General features: G+C 43.6%; 1 protein-coding gene across 5 annotated transcripts in view; it reads left to right on the plus strand.

Moving 5' to 3' along the window:
* The first annotated feature begins 1,909 nt into the window (after positions 1–1,909).
* Positions 1,910–24,383, plus strand: part of AKAP8 (A-kinase anchoring protein 8) — a 28,123-nt gene continuing 5,649 nt past the window's right edge. Inside the window, exons 1-11 of one of the 5 annotated variants that reach the window (XR_010919043.1) lie at positions 1,910–2,031; positions 8,519–8,557; positions 9,706–9,738; positions 11,451–11,751; positions 12,994–13,579; positions 14,092–14,236; positions 14,692–14,736; positions 18,128–18,224; positions 18,925–19,066; positions 19,867–19,960; positions 21,655–21,785. Coding sequence is in view for 4 of the 5 variants with exons in the window: in XM_067544618.1 (XP_067400719.1) it covers positions 2,013–2,031; positions 8,519–8,557; positions 9,706–9,738; positions 11,451–11,751; positions 12,994–13,579; positions 14,092–14,236; positions 14,692–14,736; positions 18,128–18,224; positions 18,925–19,066; positions 19,867–19,960; positions 21,655–21,785 (1,632 nt within the window). In the remaining variant the exon portion in view is untranslated. The remainder of the gene's footprint in view (positions 2,032–8,518; positions 8,558–9,705; positions 9,739–11,450; positions 11,752–12,993; positions 13,580–14,091; positions 14,237–14,691; positions 14,737–18,127; positions 18,225–18,924; positions 19,067–19,866; positions 19,961–21,654; positions 21,786–24,383) is intronic. The other 4 variants (XM_067544618.1, XM_067544617.1, XM_067544616.1 and 1 more) reach the window with 4 other exon arrangements.

Consider the following 24,383-nt stretch of genomic DNA (forward strand, 5'->3'; position numbering starts at 1 on the left):
CACCAGCCTTTGTTGCTACAAGCCAAGTGATCCCAGCACCAGCCCATACCTCAATTTCCCCAATGCTTTGTGCCCTGGAAGGTCCAGCCCTCTCCTAGAACATTCAGGGGAGTAATAAGGTCTGTTGCTTTTAAAGAGTCAAAAGCACAGCAGCTTGTTGCTTTAACTGGAGTTAATAATCTCTTCATGTCAAACACAGCACTAGGTTGATTTTAGAATAAAAGTAAAATGAGTTTATTTAATATTTAATCAAAATGAGAGAGGTTTTAAGTGAGCTCAAGTATAAAGATAAAGCCAGAAATGGTTACAGATAAATAAAAATGAAAAACACTACTTAGTGACTAAGACTTAACAAAACTACATCTTGATTCAAGGTAAGATGCTCACCACACCTCCCTCCAGCAAGACGGCTGACCACCACGCGTTCAGGATCTCCCACAAAATTCAACATGCTCAGCTCCTTTGTCATCTTAGGTGAAAGATTGCTTGGGGCTCTTTGTCCCTCTCTTTTATAGTCCAGGGAACTTCTGAAATTTATTCTACTCAAAGTTCAGTGCTCCTGCCATAAGGAAAGGTGCCAGGGAGTCTGATGGAAGAGGTTCATGCTACTTACTTCTCCACTAGGGCTTTCTATAATAAAAATTGATGTCCTTGCAGCCTCTGATATGCTAGTGAATGGCCACTTGACCGTGATTGCCAATTGCCTGTGATTACACCTGAACAAAAGCATCAGCCTTTCCCTTGTCTGGAAAAAACTTGTTTACCCACTCTGCAGACTTGTGTAGTTCAGATATAGAAATAAAATGTATTTCCTTCACATTTGTACAATCCTCTGGGCAGTCATGGTAAAAACACCATACAAAAATACTAACAGTGTGTTATTGATTTTCCAACAATGCCTTCTATGACCTCTATTTAGACACCGATTATGACATAAATAAATGGGATATACTGGTCAGGCCAGCTGACACTTGCCACCAGATATCAGTGAGCCCCTTGCCCTGTGACAGGGCGATGCTCTTGAGTCACCAGAGCTGGCTGGCCTGTCACTCAGCCCCACTCTGCAGCAGCAGCGAGTTGCTTTTGTCTGGCCCCCAACTTTGCCTTGTGTTGGGTGGCCCTACCAGGAGCTCAAACTCCTGCTGGCAGAGCTCTCAAGGTCATTGGGATGCACAAGCCGCCTTTCCCTGAGCAGGTGAGGGTCCCAGGCCATCTCAGGGTTATTAAGGTGTGATGAACTCACCAGGAGGCAGCAGGCTCTGAGCTGCCGCTGGGGCCAAGCAAGCTCTGTGGCTGCACAGCTGGCTCAGAGGTTTGGGCCTAAGCCCCAGGCCCAGCTGGACTCCCTGGGTAGTACCACACCTGGCGGATGGTACCTGGGCACAGCCCAACCCCTCACAGCCAGCCCGCGCCCTTGGAGCAGAACAGGGGAATCGCCAGCCATTTCCGGCCACTTTACTGCGGGGTGCCCCCGTCTCCCCCTCCTCCAGGCAGGAGCCGCCATTTTCGAGAGAGGCGGTTGGGGAAGTGGGCTGGAGCCCACCACCGTGACCCGCCGCATCGCTCCACAAACCTCCTTCACCCCTTCTGTGACTTCCAATATGGCGGCCTCTCACTCCCAGGCGCTCAGCCCGCTTTTCCAGTGCCACCCAATCACGGCGGCCAAGTGCTTTGATTGACGGCTAGTAGCACCGACGGAAATGGGCCAACGAGAACGCTCGAAGTCGCCACGGAAAAATCGTCTAAGCCAATGGGATCTTTCGAACGTCTGGGTGGAGAAGAAATATTAACCAATGGAAGTAGGGAAAGGGCGGTGCTTTGTGGAGACCGGGCTAATGGTTACGAAGCGGGGCGGCACTCGGGCGTACGCCCAATAGAGCGTTTTGGGGGCGGTACTCGATAGCGGCAATGGCCAATGGGCGACGGGCGTATGGCGCCTGCGTAGTGAGCGGAAGGGCGTGCTGCGGTGGAGCCGTTGGACTTGGCTGAAGGGAGGAGAGGCGACGAGAGTCATGGATCAGGGATACGGCGGTAAGTAAAAGGCGCAAGCGGCGCGGAATAAGGCCTGGGCCGTACGGAGAGCGCCGGGACATCGCGGTGGGCCTCACGCGTTTTCTACTCCCTCTCTGCAGACCCCGCTCTTTTTGGGGGGGCAATCTACCTTCGGGCAGTCTTAGCCCCGCCTACCGTGTGGAGATGACGGTGCTGATTGGCTGTCGGACCCGTCCCTCAGCGAGGGACCCTGCGGATTGGTGGGGTGGGGGACGGTGTTGTGAGGGAGTTTGTCTGTTTCCCCCTCTCTCGTGAAAAGTGGTGGGGGGCGGGGGGAAGCAGGATCCGTGTGGGGGGCAGGGCAAGGGGGGAGGGACTGCTCCTTCCCTCGGGAGGGGAAATGGAGCGGGCTGCGGGTCCCATTTCTGAAGACGACACAAAATGGCGGCCGCCCGCCCCTCGCCGCGTGTGCGCGGCCCCGCGGCCTTCTCTGTCCCGCGCGCGGCCCCAGACGTGCTGTGGGAAGCCGCTGCCTCTTCGTCTCTACAGTGGGGCCGTACGTGCTGTGTTGCCGCCCCACTCCCAGCTCTCGCAGAGCTGCCATGGGGAGCCTGCCCGTAGCTCAGGCCCGGCCCAAGTCAAGAGCGCCGTCCCTTTCCTAGAGACACCCCCCAACAACGCGGGGCTCTGGCCCTGCCCTATCGCCGTACCCCAGTGCAGCTCTAGTCTCTGCCTCTCTCCTCTGTGTCTCCACTGCTACGGCTTCCCCCGCCCACGGTGTGGCCCTTCCCTTCCTCAGCCACCCCCCAGCACAGCCCTGTAATGCCTCCCCAAATGGCTTCGTGTTACATGGAAAAGAATATCGGGGGCTGTAATAGTAAACATTAAAAATAACATCCACATCCTCAGACCTTGGGAAGGGATGGAAACTCACAAATGTTAAGTTATAAGCTCACTGGCGGGCGTTAGAAGCAACTTTCCCTGCGGCATGATGTTCTAAAACTGCCTGCCTGGGGGTTAGCAGCTGGAACTTGCCATTCACTGCCAGAAATTGGATCACATCAGTGGTCCATCTGGTCCAGTAACCAGTCTGGCAATTCCTATTTTCCAAAGCAGACCCTCTAAACTCCCACTATGCACACGTTTTCTACCCAGAGCAGAACCGCTCTAGTCGTGACCCCATGATCCTACCACTACAAAGCAGATCAGCCAGTGCAATCCTGTTATTCCCTATATGCTACACTAAGTCATTTCACATAGCTGCCACCTTTGAGCAGCTCAGTCACAGCATAGTCCATCAACCTGCTAATATTTGAACTTTTGGGTTTAGATGTTTCAAACTTGGTTTTTCTGATGACAGCTGTGGAAGCAAGGATGTGATTGAAAGGAACAAAAACAATGCCAGCTGTTACCTAAATAATTCCCTTTTTAGGGAATCTGATGGTTTGGGTTCTCAGTTTTTTGTCAACATTTGTGTGCTCTGAGATCTTGTATGAAAGCCACACAGATAGATAGGCACCTTAAGGATAGAATATGCCAGATGGAACTTTAGCACATTTTCATAAATGATAAGTTCACTGCCAGGCTCTTTAGATAACACAATTTTATTTATGTGCGTATATCTATACGCTAAAACCTTTCCCCCTCATGAGTAGAGTAACAAATATGTGTACGTGTGCAGTAGAGGGTGAAGGGTGGAATTCATGAAGAAGACAGATTTGACTGCCAAAAGGTTGTATGAAGATTGTTAAAACGATGAGAAAATATCTCTTCATTTTATTCCAAAGAATATCGGTTTATTGATATTAGGCTGCCTTGCTATGTGTCAGCTTTAATGTTAGGACAGTCATCTGTAGGTGCTAAGCATTGTCACTATGATGGTAGATGCCAGTAGGTGACTTGTATGTTCTTAGATGATGATAGAGGATAAAAAAACTGCCCTGACAACGGCATTTGAATCCCTAGTTGGCCACTTAAATTTTTCTTGCTGACCAGCTTAGGCATTTCTTATGTTAATTCTAAGCTTTCTTTTTAAGCCATTGCATAGATCTCCCCCATCTTGAATTATCTTTTAAATATTTTTGTGCCATTATATTCTGCCACTGGTTTGGACAAAGGATTAAAACTACATTCCTTAAACTTCTCACAACTATTTACTATTCCTTGTGTGTAATCCTTTAGCGTTTCCTAATTATCAATGTGCCTCTCTGGAGAGGAAAATAATTCGTACATAGAAAAATTAATCAAAATGTAATTTTCAGTACAATTGTCTACTGTACCTGGATTGAAATGCTGCTGACTATGGGACATGTCAGAATGCTGCCCTGACCAAAATATGTATTGCTTTCTCTCAATGTTTGCAAAATCCTTGGTGTGTAGATAGCAAAGTAGATAACAAAGAATGCAACAAAAGCAGATTGCAGTTCACTTAGCATACTCTTTCAATCATAAAACCAAAGTCAATGATGAATGTGATTTACAGGTACAGCATGTCTGTCTTGTATAGAATCAGGAGGCTGAGTGTGAGAAGCAGTTTTGTTACAGATTTGTAGATTCCAAGGCTGGAAGGGACCTTTGTGATCACCTGGTCTGACCTCTTGCATAACACAGGCCACAGAACTTGCGCAAAATAAATCCTAGGTCAGATCTTTTAGAGAAATGTCAAACCTTGATTTAAAAATTGTCAGTGATGGAGAATCCACCATGATCCTTGGTAAATTGTTCCAATGATTAATCACCCTCACTGTCAAAATTTGGAAATAAAGTGTAATCTACATTTGTGTGGTTTCGACTTCCAGCCATTGGATCATATTGTACCTTGCTCTGCTAGATGATTATTGCCCAATATTAAATATTTGTTCCCCATGTAGATACTTGTAGAGTGTAATCAAGTTACTCCTTAATCTTCTCTTTGGTAAGATAAATAACAAATAAGCTAAATAAATGGTCCAGTGGTTAGGGTGTGAGACTGGGAGCTTCAGCACCTGGAGTTTTATTTCTGGCTTCTGACTCTTGGAAAGTTGTTTGTCCATCTGTAAAATGGGCATATTTATCTTTTAATAAGATAGTAAATATAATGAATAAAACCTATATTTACCTATGGGGAGTGTTTCTCCAAAGCGGAGGGTTCCATTATACCCTGTTTTTCATCTCAACTTAGAACAACAGATTTTTACCAAATTTTGTGAATTAATATTAGAGTGGAGTGGGAAGATGCTCCTGTGAGAGGCGCTCAGTGCCCTGCTTTAGGGAGAAGAGTACCAGTAAGCATGAAGCCACAAAGCAAGACTAGTCACTGCACCAATTTGGCTTACCATTGACCAAAGGCATTTTGAGCCTTGACTGCTCCTTGAGATCTTTTTGCAGCACTATTTTTGAGCGGGTTTTTTCTCTCTCTATTTTTATGGCTTTTGGTCCTTGCTTCCCAAATGAAGTTTGCATTTGTTTTGTTCAACTTAGCGTGTTTCCCTGAACTTTCCAGCTTGTATTGAATTTTTGCTCTCTTCTCTGGGGTGGTTAATAATCTCTTTTGTATTATCACAGCTTTGACCAGTTTGTTCTTTGCTCCTTCTTACTAAGTCATTAATAAATGTGTCAGTGCTTGATCTTGTGACTCCACTAGACAAATGCTTCTAAACCTGATGCTGAACTGTTAATCGTTGCCCTCTTAACTTGGGTTTAAAACAGGTTAGAAAATCCATTTTATAAAGGCTTTATCTAATCTGGATTTCTCCAACTGTATAATAAGAACATTAGATTCATGATGTTATGTCTATATGGAATGCCTGGCTGGGGTTTGCATTAACAACTTGTCAAGAGATGGAGGTGCACACTCAGTTTTTGTATAATAGATCTCATTGCAGCTGCCCTCATCTTTAATTTGGAGGTGCGGTCTGTGAATACTACAGGTTCCGTCATACAGAGTAGTCTGGCTATGGACCAAGATAGAACATTACATGCTACGCCAAGTAGCCTTTGCAGACTGTAGCCTCTGTATCAAAACTGGATGGCTGTAGGTTATATTGTAGAGCTACTTAAGCCTTTTGTGGTCTTTCACATTTTGTACATACTAAGTAAGCTTTAGTTTGACATAATTTGTGTTAAAATTCCCCAGCATGGGTTTGTTTAATACGAGCTAATTTTTTGTGTGTTACAGCATTGTGATCCAGTGACTAGGGCAATGGCCTGACTCCAGACCTGGGTTCTTTTTTTGGCCTCCGCCATTGACCTGCTGTGAGCATGGGCAGGTCACTTTCTCCTCTGTGGCTCTGTTTTCCCTCCCACTCTGTCTCACAGTGTGAAGAGAGAAGAGCTTTGGGGCAACTTCTCACTATTTTTGTACACTGCCTAGATACTGATCTGATCTGGGCTCTCCAGGTTTCATTGTAATACAAATATTTGCTCCTCTCTGCATCCCCTTTTATTTCACATTTATAAGAGGATTATTTTCTATTCACTCAAGTGATGAACTTCAAAACTGAAATATTAAATGACAAACTAAAGTCACTAGGGCTCTGTGGTTGTAGGTGTCTGTACACATGTTATTTTTAAGTCTGAGACTTTATCATTAACTTTAAAAAATGCACTTGTTTGTTATGACTGGATTTAAACCAGAGATCTCAAACTGTGGGGCACACTAGGGGGGTGCAGAAGAATGTTAAGCGGGGCACAGCAGGGCCTTGGCCAAACCCTATGGGGGTGCGGGGAGGGAGCACTGCCTTGCTCTGCCCCAAGGTCTGCTCTGGCCCCACCCCCTACTGTGGCTCTGGTCTTGGCTCTCGGTTCCGCCCCGTCTCCTGGCTGCTGGCCTGGTTCCCTGACTCGGCCACTGGTGCCTGGCCTCGGTCTCTGCTCCCCAGCTGCTGTTCACTGCTTGGCTCCTGGTTACCACAACCCTGCTCCCAATGTAGGCTGCCGTGGCCCTGCCTCAGCTCCCGCTCTCAGCCGCAGTCCCTGGCCCCGCCCGGCTCCTGGCCCCACCTGTGGCCTGGCTCCCAGCCCCATTTGGGGGGGGGGGGCACAGATGGGTTGGGGGATGCTACCTAAAAAGTTTGGGGACTACTGATTTAAATCTTTCCTGCAGTGTCCATGTGCAGCCCAAACAGAGCAGTCTAATTATAGTATGTAAAAACCAGAAAGTGAAACCATTAAACAGAAGTGAAAGTAAATAATGTTGCTCATCCTGAGAGAAATGCATAATGTGAACAGCCTAAATAGTGAAAAGTACATATCAAAACTTGTAGACTTTGTAAAGTGAAGGGCCCATTTTAAAAACATTTTTGATCTGTGCCTTTTAACCTTATGGTTCCTATTTTGCTGTAACATTTGCCATCATGAGTGCTACAGTAGCTTTTAGCGATGTACTTTCTTGCCTGCTCCTATTATAATTGTTATTTGATAGTAATCGCTTGATGAACTCCTCTTGAGGGATACTTTCTAGACTCAAGGTTTTTTCTTTGTTCAATATCAGCATGCATTTCTCCTTATGAAAATGCAGATTTAGTTGCCAAGTTAACGCTAATTATTGTAGGGAAATATCCAATATGCTCTTCTAAATTCCCAGGATTCCTGTTCTAAATGCAGTTTTGGAATAGAGCATTCAGTGAGTAAATGTATAGAATCCTTATTTTTAAAATATATAAATTAAACATTAAGACTAAATTCTCCTCAAGTCTTCACTAAGAGGTATGGACTTGTGGAACTAAATTAGGGGCAAGAGTCTCTACAAGGCAGCAGAATTTACAACCCAGAGTGAGAGAGGGCAAAGGAGAATCCTCATCCAGCCAGCTCTGTGCTGTTTATGGCCCTGTGTGCTGTGGGCCTTAAAATCCCACCCTAGATGTTTTGGAAAAGGGGTGGAATCCAGAATTGAGGAAAGAGTGAAATGAAATACTTGATTTCAAGGGTGAAAATTATATTGGCTTTTTTGAAGTTAATAATAGTATTTGTGGCTAAAAAGAAAGTGAGAAATAAAACCAATACTTTGCCTCCTATCTCTTCTCCACCAGGTAACAACATGTGTATTACCTGAGTGCACATAGTGACTCCATGGAACTGGAGCATTCTGGCTAACAGTTCTTGAATTTGGGTAGTAGTGCAGTCACCCAGATTTTCATAAGAGACTTATTTGGCTGACTTGAAAATCAGAGTAGTTGCAGGTTCACTATCTTGGCTCAGGTTGGTTTATAACTGCAAAGAAGGTGCTTATTTTGAAAAGAATTTTCCTATAAATTGTGGATTTTCTTATCTTTTTCAGTGTTTCTGCTTTCACTTAGATTATTTATTTATCTTTGTGTTTAGCAATGTGTTTTTTAAAAGCAGGGCCCCAGGGCCCCAGATGCCTAACACTAAAAATACTCATGCAAACAAAAATAAACTCAACTCCCTCCCTCAAACCAATAAAGAAACAAACAAAAACGATGCCAGCCACAAGTGCTGATCTCTAGGGCAGCCTTCATTCCATGAGAGCCTGGGGAAATGGTAACATATCCTTAAAATAGCTTAATATATTTGTTTATTTCTACAGGTTATGGCACCTGGACCACTGGGGCCACCAATGCTCAAGGTAAGTTTCACAGTTTCAAGCTGAAGTAGAGAATTGCATTTTTTTAAAATAACTTATGTTTTGTGCCTTTTCCTTTCTAATGTTCTGTAACTGAAAGTGTAGCATTCCTCATTTTTGGTTTATAGCTTTTACCCTTCTCTATAATCACACTGAGTAAGTTTTTGTAAATGTTTAGTCCAGCTTTTCAAGGAATACTCACTTCTGTGCTTTGGTGTTGTCTCTGTTCTTCCACCTCCCCACTATTTTCCTGCGCTCTTATATTTGAAGGTTGCTTTCCAGACCTAGGCACTGATCCAGCAAATGCTTGGGCACATGTTTAACTTTATTCAGTGGGCAAGTTATGGTGAAGTTAAGCATGTGCCCAAGTGTTTGCTAGATCAGAGTCCTACTACTTCATCTGTTTTATATCCCTCATCTTATCCTCAATCTGAATTGAGGAGATAGAAGCAAACCATTTCCAAGAGTGTTTTGATCTTATTAAACATTGACTTTGAAGCTTTCTCACAACAGTTTTGCCAATAAGCGTTTGTTGAAACTCGAGTTTTTAATAAAGAGTTGCAGCCTAATTTCTGCAGTTGCTTATGCCCTGTGGTCTCTGCTGAGAAACTTGAGAACTGATGTGTGGTTGTTGAAGCAGTCCTATACTTTTACAGTTCCTCTTTGTGGGTTTTCCTACCTTGAAGTAGAGTTAATAGAGGTGGAGACAGCTAGTAATCTTAAGCCTGCTGTTGGTGAACATGGGTTAAAGATAATAATGCAAAATAATATTTATTGAGATGCAACAAATGTTTTCTTTTTGAACCATAAACTGGGAAGAATATTTGTTTTTGTGACTGGATAATCTGAGTGTATTGGACCCTGAGTTATTTGGTCTGGTATTGTACTTTGCATCATCACATTTCTCTTGAAATAAATCAGAAACAGTTCTCATATAATATAATGTTCCATTTAATTCTCCATTACTTATTATATTTTCATAAAACAGTTCTTCTGAGTGCCATTTCTTTTTCTTTTCTGCTAATGTGAAAGGATTTTTTTTTTTTTTGGCAGCATTAAATTGTGACATTCATGTTGCCTTTGTATGCTGAACACCATTGGGTGATTCTTCTAAGGTTGAAATAATGCTTTTGTCTTTTTATTCCGTTAAGGTACATATGCAGCAAATGCAACCAATTGGCAAGGTATGTGTTATAAATACATTATTTTTGTGTCTTTATGCTCTGTTTAACTTCTTGAGTTCCTTATTTATACCTTGCTCTGTCATTCTGCACTACATTTGGCTTCAAGCCAGAATGAACTCTAACAATCTATTCTGAAAATAAACCAGAAAAATTAGCTCAAGGATTAGGGTGGAAGTTCATTTAGTTTGTGTCCACACTTACTCATTTGAACTACTGCAGCAAAACACGTGTTTGGATAGTGATCAGTCTGATATCAAACCTTTCCTCTCAAAAGCTAGAATTATGCTCTTGAAATTAAATGACACCTTTATTGTGTACAGTGAGCACTGCTGTACCTGCCTGCTGGTACAGCTAAAGGATTTGTCTGTGTTTCTATAGTAAATCCTTTGTGTTGGGTTTAGAATTTAGTTTTTCACTCTGGGGTGTAATTGGTCTTGGTTTGAAGTATTTTTAAAGCTGGCTTTTGTGCCTTAATTTGGGAAGAACTAACTAGAATGACTTTTAGTTGTCTTTTTCTCTAGTCTTCACTTCTTAAAAAATTGGGTATTATGTAGCATAGAGGGCTAGAGACCTCTGGTGAAGTCAGTAGGGAAAAATGAGTTTCTCTTATTTGTATTACCATGGTGCCTAGAAGCCCTAGTTATAGGCACTGTACAAGCACAGAACAAAATATGGTCCCTACCCCAAAGAATTTAGTCTGAGTATAAGACAAGAGACAACAGGTGGAGAAATACAAGGAAATGAGACAATATTAGTTCTCCTGACAGGCACTGGCATAGGTTGTCAAGCTTACTGTAGGCATAATAGAATGGAGGGAGTTTTGAGAAGGGTTATTGATGGCATATTTGGCAGCAATTTAACTAGAGCCCTAGAATTGGCATAGCAAAGGGTATTGCAGGTCAGAAGTAGCAGTGGAAGAGCTGTGAGAAAGAGCTTGCATTTTAGCACAGGGCTCAGAAATTCATCTTCTCTTCAGAATGAATACAGCCATGGCTTGATGGGCCAGTGCTCTGCTTGTAGCACACTGACAGGTTGCATGTGTGTAGTGCTATTACAAAAATTCTTTGTGCTGTCAAATGCATCCCAAATTCTGAACCTCTAGGTTTGCATAATTAGTACCCAGTAATGGCTGCAGTGCAATCAATGCTTTTCCCCCTCACCAATGTGTTATTTTGCTATAAGGTGGCTTATGCTGTTGTCAGAACTAGAATATGACTTATTGCTTCAAATTTTCTGGTTAGTCTATAAAAATTCATGTTAATATTGTATTTATTCTTGGATACCTGGTTATAAGCACAGCAACACAGGTCTCAAATTTTAGCATAGCTTCATGGAGCTATGCTACATGAGTAGTGCACGTTGGCAATGCGTTACACTGTAGATACTGAAAATTATAATAGCAAATCTTTATGGTAGTGCGGGATCGCGCTCATATCTGTTAAAACCAGGCTGGACAAAGCACTGGAATAATCCCACACTGGATCATGATAATTGACTGATTGCAACAGATATTTTCTGATTTCTGTAACTTTTGGAAAACTGGATTTTCCTTTATGGAGAAACTGTCCATACTTGTTCTAGTCTGAAAGTTTTAATCAAATAAAGATCAACTGCAACCTTGTCTGGTAGAGCTAGTTCATTAGAATCCATACTCCTTCCATGAGCCTAAATTCTGTGACAGTGTATTCCATTTTCTTTTCTTTTTCTGCAAGGCTATGAAGGCTATGACTATTACGGCACCCAAACCACCGCCTCTAATACAGCTGCCACATATAACTATGCTGCAGCAGCAGCTGCTGCTGCCGCTACCACCACTACGTGGGAGACTCCCAAAACTACCGACATGAGCATGACTGCTGATGTCAACACCAGTATGCCAGTTGCAACTTACAGTACGGAAGCTGTGGCGAATGAGAACTCTGACTCCATCATAGCCAAAATAAACCAGCGTCTGGATATGCTGTCAAAGGAAGGCAGTGGTGGAGGTGGGGAAGGAATGGAAGACCAGGAAAGGTGACTTAACATTATTCTTACTTTTCACAGAGATTGTTAAATCTGAAATCACTGTAATTTCAAATTAAATTTGAAACCTTGTATAGCAGAGGGAATGTCCAATATTAATTCCTCTTAAACAGACGCGTTAGCACAAAACACAATCTTGATCTCTCAGCCCCAAATTATGTTATCAATCCCAATTCAGCATAATGATATATTTTCAAAGCTGGTTTCTCTGTTCACACTTAGTTGTAGAGAAGCTTACTTTTATTAATGATAAGATGCTGGAGTGAGATGTTTGATCTGCAACTATATTTTCTACCGTGCAACTATACTTTTTTCATAATGCCTTGTAATCTAAATAGTTGGCACTGGTAGAGCAATCAGTATGAAAAAAAATACCAGTTGCTTGCTCTGTTACCCAGGCAGTAATATACATCTTGACATCAGTTGTAGGAAGGAAGAAATGAAATACATAACCTTTCTGTGGCATTGGTACCTGCTACTTTGTCAGCCAAGATGCTGATGGATTTATCTGCCTTAATTCCACACCCCGAGGTAGAGCCAAAAGTTTTCCTCTTTTGGATTGCTTATTATTTACTCTACTGACATGTCAGGAATGTTGCAAGTACATTAGAGCCTCTATGTACTGCCTCTACCCTGCAAAGCAGAGGTATTTCTTAGCTCTCCTCAGAGCTACTACTTCAGGCAGGAATTTTGCTCTTTTGTCCCACTATCAAATTCTCCAGTTAATTCCTATTTCTGCAGCTGTGTACTGTTAGGCTTCCTGTGTGCTTGTAGTTCTCCTAATGTGCCAGCCAGAGAGCTAACTGGCAGTGAGGAAGAGAGATCTCTTGGCTGTACCAGTGTGGGATTAAGGCAGATAACCCCATCAGTTTTTTGATGGACAGATCAGCAGATACCCATTCAGAGAAGGTAAAATTACACGTCAAGCTTTTTCAGCTGTATTTCTGATCAGACATATTTGTGCAGACATATTTGTTCAGCAAACTTAAAATTTTTAGTTCAATTTTCAAGTCACCCTACAAGGAAGGACAAGCTGAAGTGAGATCCCGTGTAAAGGTGTCACTTAGCGGGGACCACAATATTTCTTCATTCTTTGCATCTTCATTTTTTGTGTCCTGATCCTAGTTTTAACCCCAATGAAATCTGGTTGTAGATTTCTCTGTAGCTTTTGTTTGGCAGAGCATCGCTGTGTGCTTTATTAGCTACTGATTGGATTCCTTGCTTGCTGTGCAGCTCTTTCAGGTTTGAATCTTTCGAGTCCTATGACTCAAGGTCTTCAATGAACGACCGTGATCTGTACAGAGCTGGCTACGATTATGGTGAAGTTGGAACTGATCGGAGTGATTCCTTTGGAAGCCAGTTTGACAGCCGCAGGAATCAGTCCAGCAACAGAGGAAACAGCTATGGTCTCATTAGAGGGAGGGGCCAGAATCGGATTCAAAATCGGGCACGTCTAAACGCTTTCAACCGCACCGACCGCTTCATGCCATCTTCAAGTACTGAGCGACTCTCTGCACGCTGGAATGAGTTGAACTATATGGGTGGGCGGAACATGGGTGGGCCCTGCCCCAACAGGCTCCCTTCCCTCTTCTCCCAAGCTCTAGTCCCTGACTATTGCGATTATGGGGACTATGGTGATTACGGGGATTATGGAGACTATGGCGCCTACGGGGACTATGGGGATTACGGAGACTATGGTGACTATGACTATGGCATGATGGGAATGCCAGGAATGGGAAGGTATGGTAACATGGCATATGGAGTCGGCAGGCAACAAAACAGAGTGAGTACAGTGCCGTGGCATCTGAACGTTCTTATGGTAAGAGCCGTCAAACCACTTGTTCTTGGTATAAAACCTTTGCTAGTTTGCTTTTAGTCATGTAGATGCCCTTAAAAGGCAGGCAGTGCATTGTTAAACTAGAGCTACTGGGTTTATCTGTGAAGTATGCTCTTCCTGTTAGTACAGGGTATGTTTTCCTTTGATAATTGCCAGGTATGACAATCATCTTTCAAAGTGTCAGCACGCTGGTGTGCTGTTTCTCTGTATAACCGAGATATAGTTTCTGAGCAGACTTTTTTTAGAAAAACTTAAGTATTTGGGAGGCAGGGAACCATGTACAGTATTTTGAGTACCCTCAGCACAGCTCATCTGCTCAGTCTAGCTGTACTTAATACAGTAAGTCCTTTTGTAATCTAGAAGGAAGGTTACAGGGTCACATGCTTTCAGGAGCTCATTTCATTAAAGATGCAGAAGGGTTGGAAGATCTGGAGCTTCTTGGCTGATGCTGAAAAGATGGTCAGTAAGATACTTCACCCATTTTGTGTTTCTAGCCCAAGAGGAGGAATTTCCGCAACCGCTCAGGGGGGCGATCAGACAGTGAAGGAGGAGGGCGCAAGCGGAAACAATCCCAAAGCGGAGATGAGCCAGACAGCAAACAGGCGAAAACTGACAGTGAAGGAGATGACAGCGAGAACGGTACAGTTCTGTTTTTGGAGACTGTTTAATAAGGCTGGTGGCTAATATCACTGATTAAGTGCTTCCTCTCTTCACTAACTGACAGCCAGCACTACAGATATTGGTTGTTCGATCTTAAAATTTAGTGCTCCTTAATCTGAGACTATAGTATGTCACTGTTATTGTGCTCTGCCATGAGGTGCCTCCTAGCTTTCAGGTTGCACCACAGTGCTCTGGGGATTCAGCAGAGAAGTTGGTGCTCTAAATTCATCATTAAGGTACAGACAGAACTTGTAGCAGGGACTGCTAGACAAGGGAGGGAATAGCCAGCAAGCTGTGTTTTGTACTGGTGGTTAGGAACTGGTGCTCTGTAAGTAAATAGGCAATATAGTGCTGGTGTCTAGTAATTTGCGGTAGGAGGGAAAGGACAGCCTTTCCCCACCCTGGTTAAATGGTCTATCTTGTCTATTTGGCAGATGATGGTGAAGGAGAGGACAAATCTGGAGATGAAGTAGACAAAGGTGTAAGTACCTTTCTAGAGCTTCCGTAGCATGAATGTGAATTTTCTGAACGTGTCTGCTAGATTTTTTTCTTAGCTGCCTTTATTAGATTAGCCTCACCTGAGAGTGAAGGGTGATGTGAGAGCATTGTAGCTAGTGTCCTTACTTCGTATCCCACACATCGGGGCCAGAATTTTTAAAAATAGCTTAAAATTGGGCTTCTAAGTCCATATTTACACATTTTCCCTCCCCAAAAATACTGAATACCCTAATGCTCCCTCTGACTGCAGTAGGAGAAATATACAACTGGCCTTATCGTTGGGATGCTATGAACGCTGCTTTCTAGACCAGCACAGTGCTCTTTTCCTGTTCCACGATTTCAGAGGGAGTATGATCTAGGGATTAAGACAGTGGGGTTAAACTCCTTATTAATCATGTTTATTACAGTAGTGCCTAAGGGCTAACCAGGGATGGGACCCACATTGTGCTGGACACTGTACAGACACAGAACTGTCTGTGAGTATGACTCCTAGTTTTAGCAACGAGAGGTGCCACGTATAAAATGTTAAGACTTGCAAAATAGGATCTCAGTGTCATATTTTGAAATAGCGTGTAGCACAACAGTTTTTTGCAAATTTTGGTTAAATATGGTTTGATCTAAAACTGTCTACACTGTGTATACTCTGTCAGTGACTGACAAATTAGTGCAGATATAGCTTGTATGGATTTTGTATGTAATAGTTGATGTTGATGATGGCTGTCTTTGTTTTTGTTTTAAAGGAGAATGAGGGTTATGGTGAAGATTGGGAGAAGAAAGGTAGGGTGATTTCTCCACTTCACATGCTTCCTGTGGACTTGATGTACTCTCTTTTCACTTGGAGCCATCTGGAGTTCAGCTTTCAATCAAAGGCTTATAAAACTTAGGAGTGTGCTGTGTCATGACAAGTACATCACACACAGGCCAGGTGTCTGAGCAGCTGCCCTGTGCTTTAGTGTAGTCTCTCTTGCAGCCTTATGGAATAATGTTGCTTGCCCTTGGGGTGGGAGGTGGGTGACTCATATCCAAGCCCTGACAATATGCTCACTGCTATACTGAAGAGCCAGTCACAGTGCCTGTCCCAACTTATAATCTAAGGTGGAAAAACAAAACACCAGTTGTCCAGTACATGGATAAAGCAGGATTTTCTCAAATAATGACATCACTTCTTGGGTGCTGGTTTAACAGTGACACTTTAAATTGGAGACATCTCTGTCCAGAGCAGGTGGAAGCATATTAGATCAAGGGTTAGTTTGAAAGCCTTATGACCTCATATGAAAACCATTCAGGTCATTGGTTTTTGTTCTGAATTCCTTTGAGCTGAATAGAGAACAGAAAGCCCAAATGTGCCTGGGCCCCCATCTGCTGTAGTGGGGGAAGGGCCTATTATGCAGAGAGTTTTTTCTTAAAAAATACAGATGGAGGTGTCCTATTGGGTCTCTTATAACCAGAACAATCTCCCCTTGCCTCCATATGTTCCTTGTGTTTGTGCTATGCACAGCAGGCAGGTTGGTTGGGCTTTATACCCTAAGGGGAAGATTTTCACTCAGTCACTTGCTGAGTAGGAAGAGGGACTGGAGTCTTACTGACATCAACTCATAAAGCATATTCATTAGTTCCAGAATGAGGGAAATGGCTCTGAAGGGACTTACACCACAGAGTTGGCTAATCTGTGGGATCAGTTTGCGGAGTAAAGGTAGTGGAACCACTAAACACTGAATTTGCCCCTTTCATTACTCTTGGCTGGAATTTTCAAAAGTGGTCAGTGTTGGCCTAATTCAGTAGTTTTACCATTGACTTCAGTGAAAATAGTTGGGCCAGGGCTGAGCAATTTGAAAATTACACCCCTTGTCTGTATTTGTTCTTAATTCTACACATGCTAGCTCTTAAGTTAGTCACTTCTAGACAACTTCTCTTACGCTTTCAGGACGTATATGAGCCTTTTAAGATTCACAAGCCAATGTTTGTTTGAAATTATGATGTGCATAGTTATGGGAATGTAGAAAGCAGCCAACAGTGTTTGTGGCTTATTAAATGCTGAAGGAAAGCAGACTCTTTGAGCAAGATAGCTTCACGTTTGAGTTAGCATACTCCAGCCCTAGGACTATTATATTTGTTACGCAGAACACGACTTATTGGAAACCACACATGTTCTTTATGGGGAATTAGTGCTCTCCCACTCATAGGATACTCTTATGGCTGACGTGGTATGATTTGACATTTGGATGTTTATCCAAACCTTCCTCTTTGATAACCAAATGCTGACCATCAGAGGGTCCCCTACCTTTGGTGTTACCACAGTACAGGCAGTGGGAGTAGGGTTCTCTCTGTTGTGTTCTAGTTAGTTGCTCCATTCAAATCCTGCATTCTTCCAGGGATTTGGAGACCTCCCAGTATACACCACTGTGCACTGGCAAAGCCCTAGAATTATGCAGTTTGATAACATCAGGCTGTACAGCAAAGATAAAAATACCATCTTTAGTTCAGTTTCAGACTTGGACTGAGGTTCAGTCCATTTCTCCCTTCCCTGGCTCACACTTAGTTGCCCTTCTTGCAGTGGCCTTAAAACCCCAATGATGTAAATTTAACTATAAATATTATTCTTTTTCTCATTGAGGATTTTGGAGAAGCAGCACTCCAGTGGCTTCAAAGCTCCTCTGAGAAACCAAACAGCAGTCATGTTTATCAGTGATAGACATTTTGCAATGCTATGAGAGGTGTTTTGAACTCCTGGGGTGCTTTTCTAGCATCCTGAAAGTAGAAAGGGAAAAAGGTGAGAGGAAAATACCCAGAGCAATACAAGATGGAATCTGCTTCAGTTCTCAGGTAAATGAGTCACTGAGACTGTGCATTACCGGCACTCGACCACCCAAGGAAACCCAGTCTATGAAGGTGGGACACTAGTCGTGCAGGGGAAGTTGTGTAAAGGTGTGTCACTGTAATGTAGCTACCCCAAGAGAGTGCCTTCACAGTCAACTGTGAGAGAACCAGATTCCATTCGTGGTTGCTGTCTTCACTGAAACCAATAACTTCTGAAGTTAAGTGATGGAAATTCCCTCTCAGTCACATGGGTGCCAAGAACCAGGAATGGAGTCTGTTACAATTGGTACGACTCCGATGTTTAGCATGGAAGCTAAGCAGCTTCCCAGAAACAAACACAGGATACCTGTAGGATAGAGAAGCGGACCTGAAAAAACAAGTCAGACAGAGGAGCTGCCAGAGATGAGGAGGGATAGGGACAGGGATGTTAAAGCCTGGCATGGGAGGGAAGCACAGTAGCTCACATACTAATAAAACCCAAAGCATTAGATTTCTGCCAACTAAAAATGTTGACACTAGATGTTATGTAGCAACTTTAAATGTGATTCCCTGTAGCATCGGGAGATGGCGGTGATGATGATGATGATGACATGAAAAAGAGGAGGGAGAAACAAAGGAGAAGGGATAGAATGCGTGATCGTGCTATGGACAGGTAAGTGACTACATAGGAAGGAATCAATAAATCAGTTTCCCAAAGGCAGTGCTGTGACTCATCATCCCCAAGTTCTCTCTGGCATCACCTGACCCACTGGCACAGAATTGTCTTTGGATCCCTGTAGGAGATTTGAACTCCCTCCTGCTCACAGAGAGAAGTGCCAGTTTGGAAGTTGGCACAGTGGAATCAGCACTTCAGTTCCAGCCCATCTATCTTCTCTGTACTTTGTAACTCCCATTAAAGAAAGACAATACCTACAATCCCCTAATAGTTACACCTGTAGAAGTAATTCATTATAACCTTTATGCTAAATACAGAGCATTGCTATTTTAAAAAGTAAGCATACTAAAGACTAAATGACCAGTTAAGATAACTTACCAATTCAGTACATATGTACAAATTAACAATAGTATTGTCAAATGAAAATTCACCTTGTATATTCCAACAATAGGCTTAATTCTGACCGTAAAATATACGTATGTTCTTTCAACATACACATACATGCTACAAAGCAAAATTACACCATTTAGGATAGGAAATTAATAATACTGCATCAGCTGAAAGTGGAGAGGAAAGTTTGATAGGCAGAAAATTCCTCAAATTGGGATTTTGTCAGGATGCTGGACCTAATAATCTTACTCTTGTGAAAAGTTTCACTGTATAAATAGTAATGTGTGGTACAATAATCTTTCTTCAGAATCCAGTTTGCCTGCTCTGTGTGTAAGTTCCGTAGCTTTGAAGATGAAGAAATCCAGAAACATCTGCAAAGCAAATTTCACAAAGAGACCTTGCGATACATTGGCACCAAACTCCCTGATAAAACAGTTGAGTTCCTGCAGGTACGTGGTTGGCTCAGTCTTTCTTGAACTCTTGTTTGAAATTCCTAGAATGAATGGTGTGGGAGAAGGCATAGGGTAAGTGAGGAATTCTGTTACATGGGGTGATTGGATTGCCCAGAGATTGGTAATGGAATATAGAGCATTTCATACAGAGCCTACTGGCTCCAGTCTAGCTCATGCCAGCATTCACTAAGAGTTACCATCTGATGGCTCTTTACTGGTTCATGTGAAATGTGGTGTCAGGTATGTCCAGTTCCTAGTGGGTCATTCAGATAACTCTCAGTTGGCGCCATTTAAGCCTCAAGTTGGCAGGCTCAATAGAGAAGCCAAGGAATGAAAAAGCCATAGAGATGGACCTTCCCCTCCTCCCAGATCTAGAAGCATGTCCAGGTGATGTGTCAGGCAGCTTGCACTTCTGCTGCCTGTGTTGCCCTCCTAGATGATGGATAGATATGTCAGTCTCCAGACTGTCAATAGGCATCTTTCGGGAACACAAAGGTCACCTGAATATTTTCAGGAGACAGTTGCTACTGTTATGGTGCTATTGACTACTGTAGCATGCTGAGACACATGAAGTCTGGCTCTGATTGAGTAGATGTTTCTGAGCTCCTTGTGGGTGTAAGGGGGGTGCTTGGCATATCCCTTAATTATTCAGTTGTGCTGTCTTCCTCTCCCTGTGGGTTTTCTTCACAGAGCTCTCATTTCCCTTTTGAGTGGCATGCTGTAGGTTGTGCTGCTTATTGATGCCATTGGCTTGTACAAGTAGTGGAGAGTTTCATTCTCTCTTCCACTCCCCCCAGGAATATATAGTGAATAGGAATAAGAAAATTGAGAAGCGTCGTCAGGAGCTGACTGAGAAGGAGGGTGCAAAGCCGAAAGCAGACCCTTTCAAGGGTAAGTGTGTATACCTGGAGATTATTTGTTTTGCAGTAGTGCCTAGGAACACCAGTAATGGACCAGGACTGCTTTGTGCTAAATGCTGTACAAACAGAACAAAAAGACAGTCCCTGCCCTACAGATTTTACAGTTAAGTGTTGCCGGTTCAATAACGCTAGATCAGTCAGCTCTTAATTAGATCCAAGATGCCACAAACTCTCTAGCTCCCCTAGCAGAAAACAGTTGTATTACTCTGATCTGATGTGGCTCAGAGGATCAGTGGGAACCCAATAGCACTGGAGTGGTGAGTGCTCAAGGAAAATGCTTGGCTGTGTGGATGCTGCTGGGTGAGGGAAGGAAAAAGGAATCATGTGCTTTTCCTTTCTGGAGCCAAACTTCTTAAAACCCCCCCACTCCTCCCAGATAAAACAGAAGCTAAACTTGCCACCCACCCCCAGCTTCAGCACTCACTTTAGCTTGCCCATCTGACCCCAGTGACTGGGAGATCGGCTAAAACTGACTGCATCTTGAAAGTTAGCAAGAAAGTGATCAAGCGTCATTTTAAGAGCTAATGGCTTACTCTGTGCTCTATTCATTTGTGTAGGCAGTTGTAGTTTAGCCTTACTTCCAGATGTTATATCACCCTACATGAGTGCCATGGCAGCTTTTGTCAAAATAGGAGGCCTCATTATCAGTTAGGTGGGGAGAGACTGCAGATTCTCTGCATGGTTTAGTGAGAATCTACTGCAATGTTACTGACACGGAATACTGTGACAAGTGAAAATGTGTGGCAGTGGAAGATGGGAAAATGTTCAAAAGCAGAGGGTTTTATTGGCTTTGTAAATATTCAGTTGAACACTGCAGATCCCATGTTCATTTTATATTTAACTCCATTAAAAGCTGTGGGGTTGGTCTTTTCCTCTCTTGTGCTGTTGTAGAAATGGGGGCGGGAACATTTCCACATAACCTATAAGGTGTTGCTTAGTACACAATTCCCAACACATTTTCCTACAATGCAGGACTTCTTCAGACACAGCTAGTTAATGAGAAGGCATTTGTATTAATGATGTGAGCTTGGGTCCTGTGATGGGTGGATACATTTGAATTAAGCTGTGCATTGGCCAACATTAAGCCAGTCAACAGGTTTTTTGATGATAATATGCTGTTGGCCTCTGAAAATGGGTAAGAAAAGAGTGAATATTCCAAAACATAGGAAATCATTTGTGCTGTCCTGCCTTTGAGACTTGTGCGTGGCTTCAATAAGACTCTTGCAGAGGCAGGCTCACCTTTGTGGCTAAGGTACTTGCCCTGGACTCAGGAAATCTGGGTTCCATTCCCTGTTCTGCTTAAGGAAAGTCAATGATTTTGCATTTGTGTCTGGTGTTAAGATAAGTGGTGATATTTGTGATGTGCTCTGATATGGCAGGAATGGGGTACATGTAAGAATCTAGATTGGTGAGACGAGTAGCTTCTCAAATCCTGCATTTAGAATGACACGTCTGGCTGGTTCTCAGAAAGCAAGGCAGAAATTGAAAGGAGATGAGATGCTGATGTCAAATTACTGTCAGTTACATCCCAAAGGAAGTTTTGTGATATTTATTTACAGGAGTGGTGAGGAAGTGTTGATGGGACTCTCAGTACATTACATAGCAGGTCATTTTTCCAGGTAACAGCTACTCAGAATGTTGGCTAACCTGTTTGTGTCACCCCAGGTATTGGCCAGGAACACTTTTTCAAGAAGATTGAGGCAGCTCACTGTATGGCTTGTGACATGTTAATTCCTGCACAGAACCACCTCCTCCAAAGACACCTGAGGTCAGCTGACCACAACAGGAACCGCAGGGTAAGCAACCATGCTCACTTCTGGCCAGCAACTCATTAGATGATTTAAAGTCATTTCATCTTTAACATTGAAAAAACCAACTGAGTGGCCCAGTAAGGGCTGAGGGTTTCTGATCACTTAGGGCTCTTTCATGGAGGAATGCCAACTTGCTTTCCAGATGCTAGAAATCCTTCACATCTTCTGGCTTATTGTTCCTGACCTGATGTAATGCAAAACCAACAAGTAAATTGCATTGTGGTCACTGGCAGTTGTGGAAAGATGAAGGAACTGGCCATGTGGATTTTGTTCTTCTGTAGGTATTAGCAGGTAGGTAGGTATTAGCAGCTGAACTGGAAGGGGTTGCAGTGCATGTTGGGAGTGAGAGAAAGATGAACAGAAGTGGTTACCAAGTGAGACCTGGTCTTGCCTTTTGTAATCTGCCCATCCCACAGCATGTCAATGAATTTGAGAACCATGGATCATTGATAGAACCTGAAGTTTCTATATGCTGACTGTCATATATAAGGAGCCAGAACCTTGAGAGCAGCTCTTCTTTTGAATCAGGAATGAGGTTTTGGATGGCATTCATGCATTTTAAGTCTAGAAGGGAGCATTGTGATCATCTAGTATGACCTTCTGCATAACACAGGTCAGAGAACCTCCCCCAGTAATTTCTGAGAGAGTCTGGCTTTTCCTTCCTGTTTTCTTGGGATTAAACTGCCCTGACTCAGGAATGCTGTATAAACTACGTGCCAAATGGGGACCGACGAGCTAGGCAGCAGTTCTGCAGAAAAGGACCTGGGGGTTACAGTGGATAAGAAGCTGGATATGAGTCAGCAGTGTACCCTGGTTGCCAAGAAGGCTAATAGCATATTGGGCTGCATTAGTAGGAGCATTGCTAATAGATCGAGGGAAGTGATTATTCCCCTCTATTCGGCATTGGTGAGGCCGTATTTGGAGTATGGTGTCCAGTTTTGGGCCCCCCATTACAAAAAGGATGTGGACAAGTTGGAGAGAGTCCAGCGGAGGGCAACAAAAATGATTAGGGGGCTGGAGCACAAGACTTACGAGGAGAGGCTGAGGGAACTAGGTTTGTTTAGTCTGCAGAAGAGAAGAATGAGGGGGGATTTGACAGCAGCCTTTAACTACCTGAAGGTGGGTTCCAGGGAGGATGGAGTTAGGAGGAGGGAGGTGAAGCACTGGAATGGGTTACCTAGGGAGGTGGTGGAATCTCCATCTTTAGAGGTGTTTAAGCTGTAGCTTGACAAGCCCTGGCTGGGATGATTTAGCTGAGGTTAGTCCTGCTTTGAGCAGGGGATTGGACTAGATGACCTCCTCAGGACCCTTCCAACTCTAATATTGTATGATTCTATGATTTTGAGGTTGCACTATTTTATAGCACGCCTTAGTAAAACATTTTTAAAAACCTCCCTTGACAGAACACTTGAGGCAGGCACAATAATGATTCTAACAGAAGTCATGATGTTAGATGAACACCTAAACCAGCATTGGCCGCAATGGAGTTCGGAGCATTACAGCACATCTTCCAGCAGCCCTCAGTCACAGTTCAAAGGGGAGTAATGCATTATGAGATCTGTAGTCTTCAAAGGCTACTCTTTCATAAAAAGAGAGGCTGCAATCACTTCTCTCTATGCAAATTAAATACAGTTCTTCTGCACCCAGCTTTAGCTGGCTCATCATTCAATGGGGGAAAATGTGAGTTCCTTTTCAAAACAAAACTTCCTTGAAATCCTTCCCGGAACAGTTAAACTGTAATCCAGTGACATTTAATCATATCTGTTCCTTATTCCTTTAGTTGCTCTTCACAGTTGGTGCTGCTGAGTATGGTTAAGCTTGACAATTTGATTTTTGTATTTTTTCTAATTTTCACAACTGATACTGATTTTTTTCTCTATTTTTTAGCAATTTGTCTTTTTACAATTGCTGGAAATTAAGGGGGAGTTGGGCTCCCTGCTTGGCCGAGGGGCCCAAGACACTGGGGTGCAAGGTACAGGGGAGGCTGTGGTCCTGGCTCAGCAGAGGAGAGACCTGGCCCACTGGGGTTGCTGCAAGTAGGAGGACAAGCCCCCCAGCCACCAGGTGCTGCTGAACAGTTCCTGCCCAGGATGGCTTCTACATTCCCAATTTGATGGATGAATGAGTGGGTCTATGAGGGTCTGCAGAGGGTTCCCTGCATAGCCACAGGGCTGGTGATATCCAGTCCCTGCAGGCACAAGGCGCAGAGAAGGCAGAGCTCTGGCTAGGACTGCGAGGAAGATGATCCCCTAGCAATGGGGAGTTCACCCCACTGCTGAATGGTTCCGTTCCTGGCAGGAGCCATTCAGCAGCGGGTGATCTTCTCCATGGCAGGGGGTCCGTTGTCATCCTTGCAACCCTGGCTTGGGGGGACAGTTTTCCCTGCCTCTCATACCTTCAGGGAGTTGGGGTCACTATCCCTGCAGCCATTCAGGGAGCCCTCTGCAGTCCTGCTGTCACAGAAGTGAGGGAGCAAGGCTGCAGAGGGGGCTCTGTGCTGCTGCAAGGCTAGTGACACCCAATTCCTACGGGGCGGCGGGGCAACAGTTCCAGTGACTGTTACCGATCAACTTTTTTTTCATC

This window comes from Emydura macquarii, unplaced genomic scaffold (genome assembly GCF_026122565.2).
Source record: "Emydura macquarii macquarii isolate MOO-44397 ecotype Brisbane River unplaced genomic scaffold, CSIRO-AGI_Emac_v2 contig_1002, whole genome shotgun sequence".
In the NCBI taxonomy this organism is placed as follows: domain Eukaryota; kingdom Metazoa; phylum Chordata; order Testudines; family Chelidae; genus Emydura; species Emydura macquarii.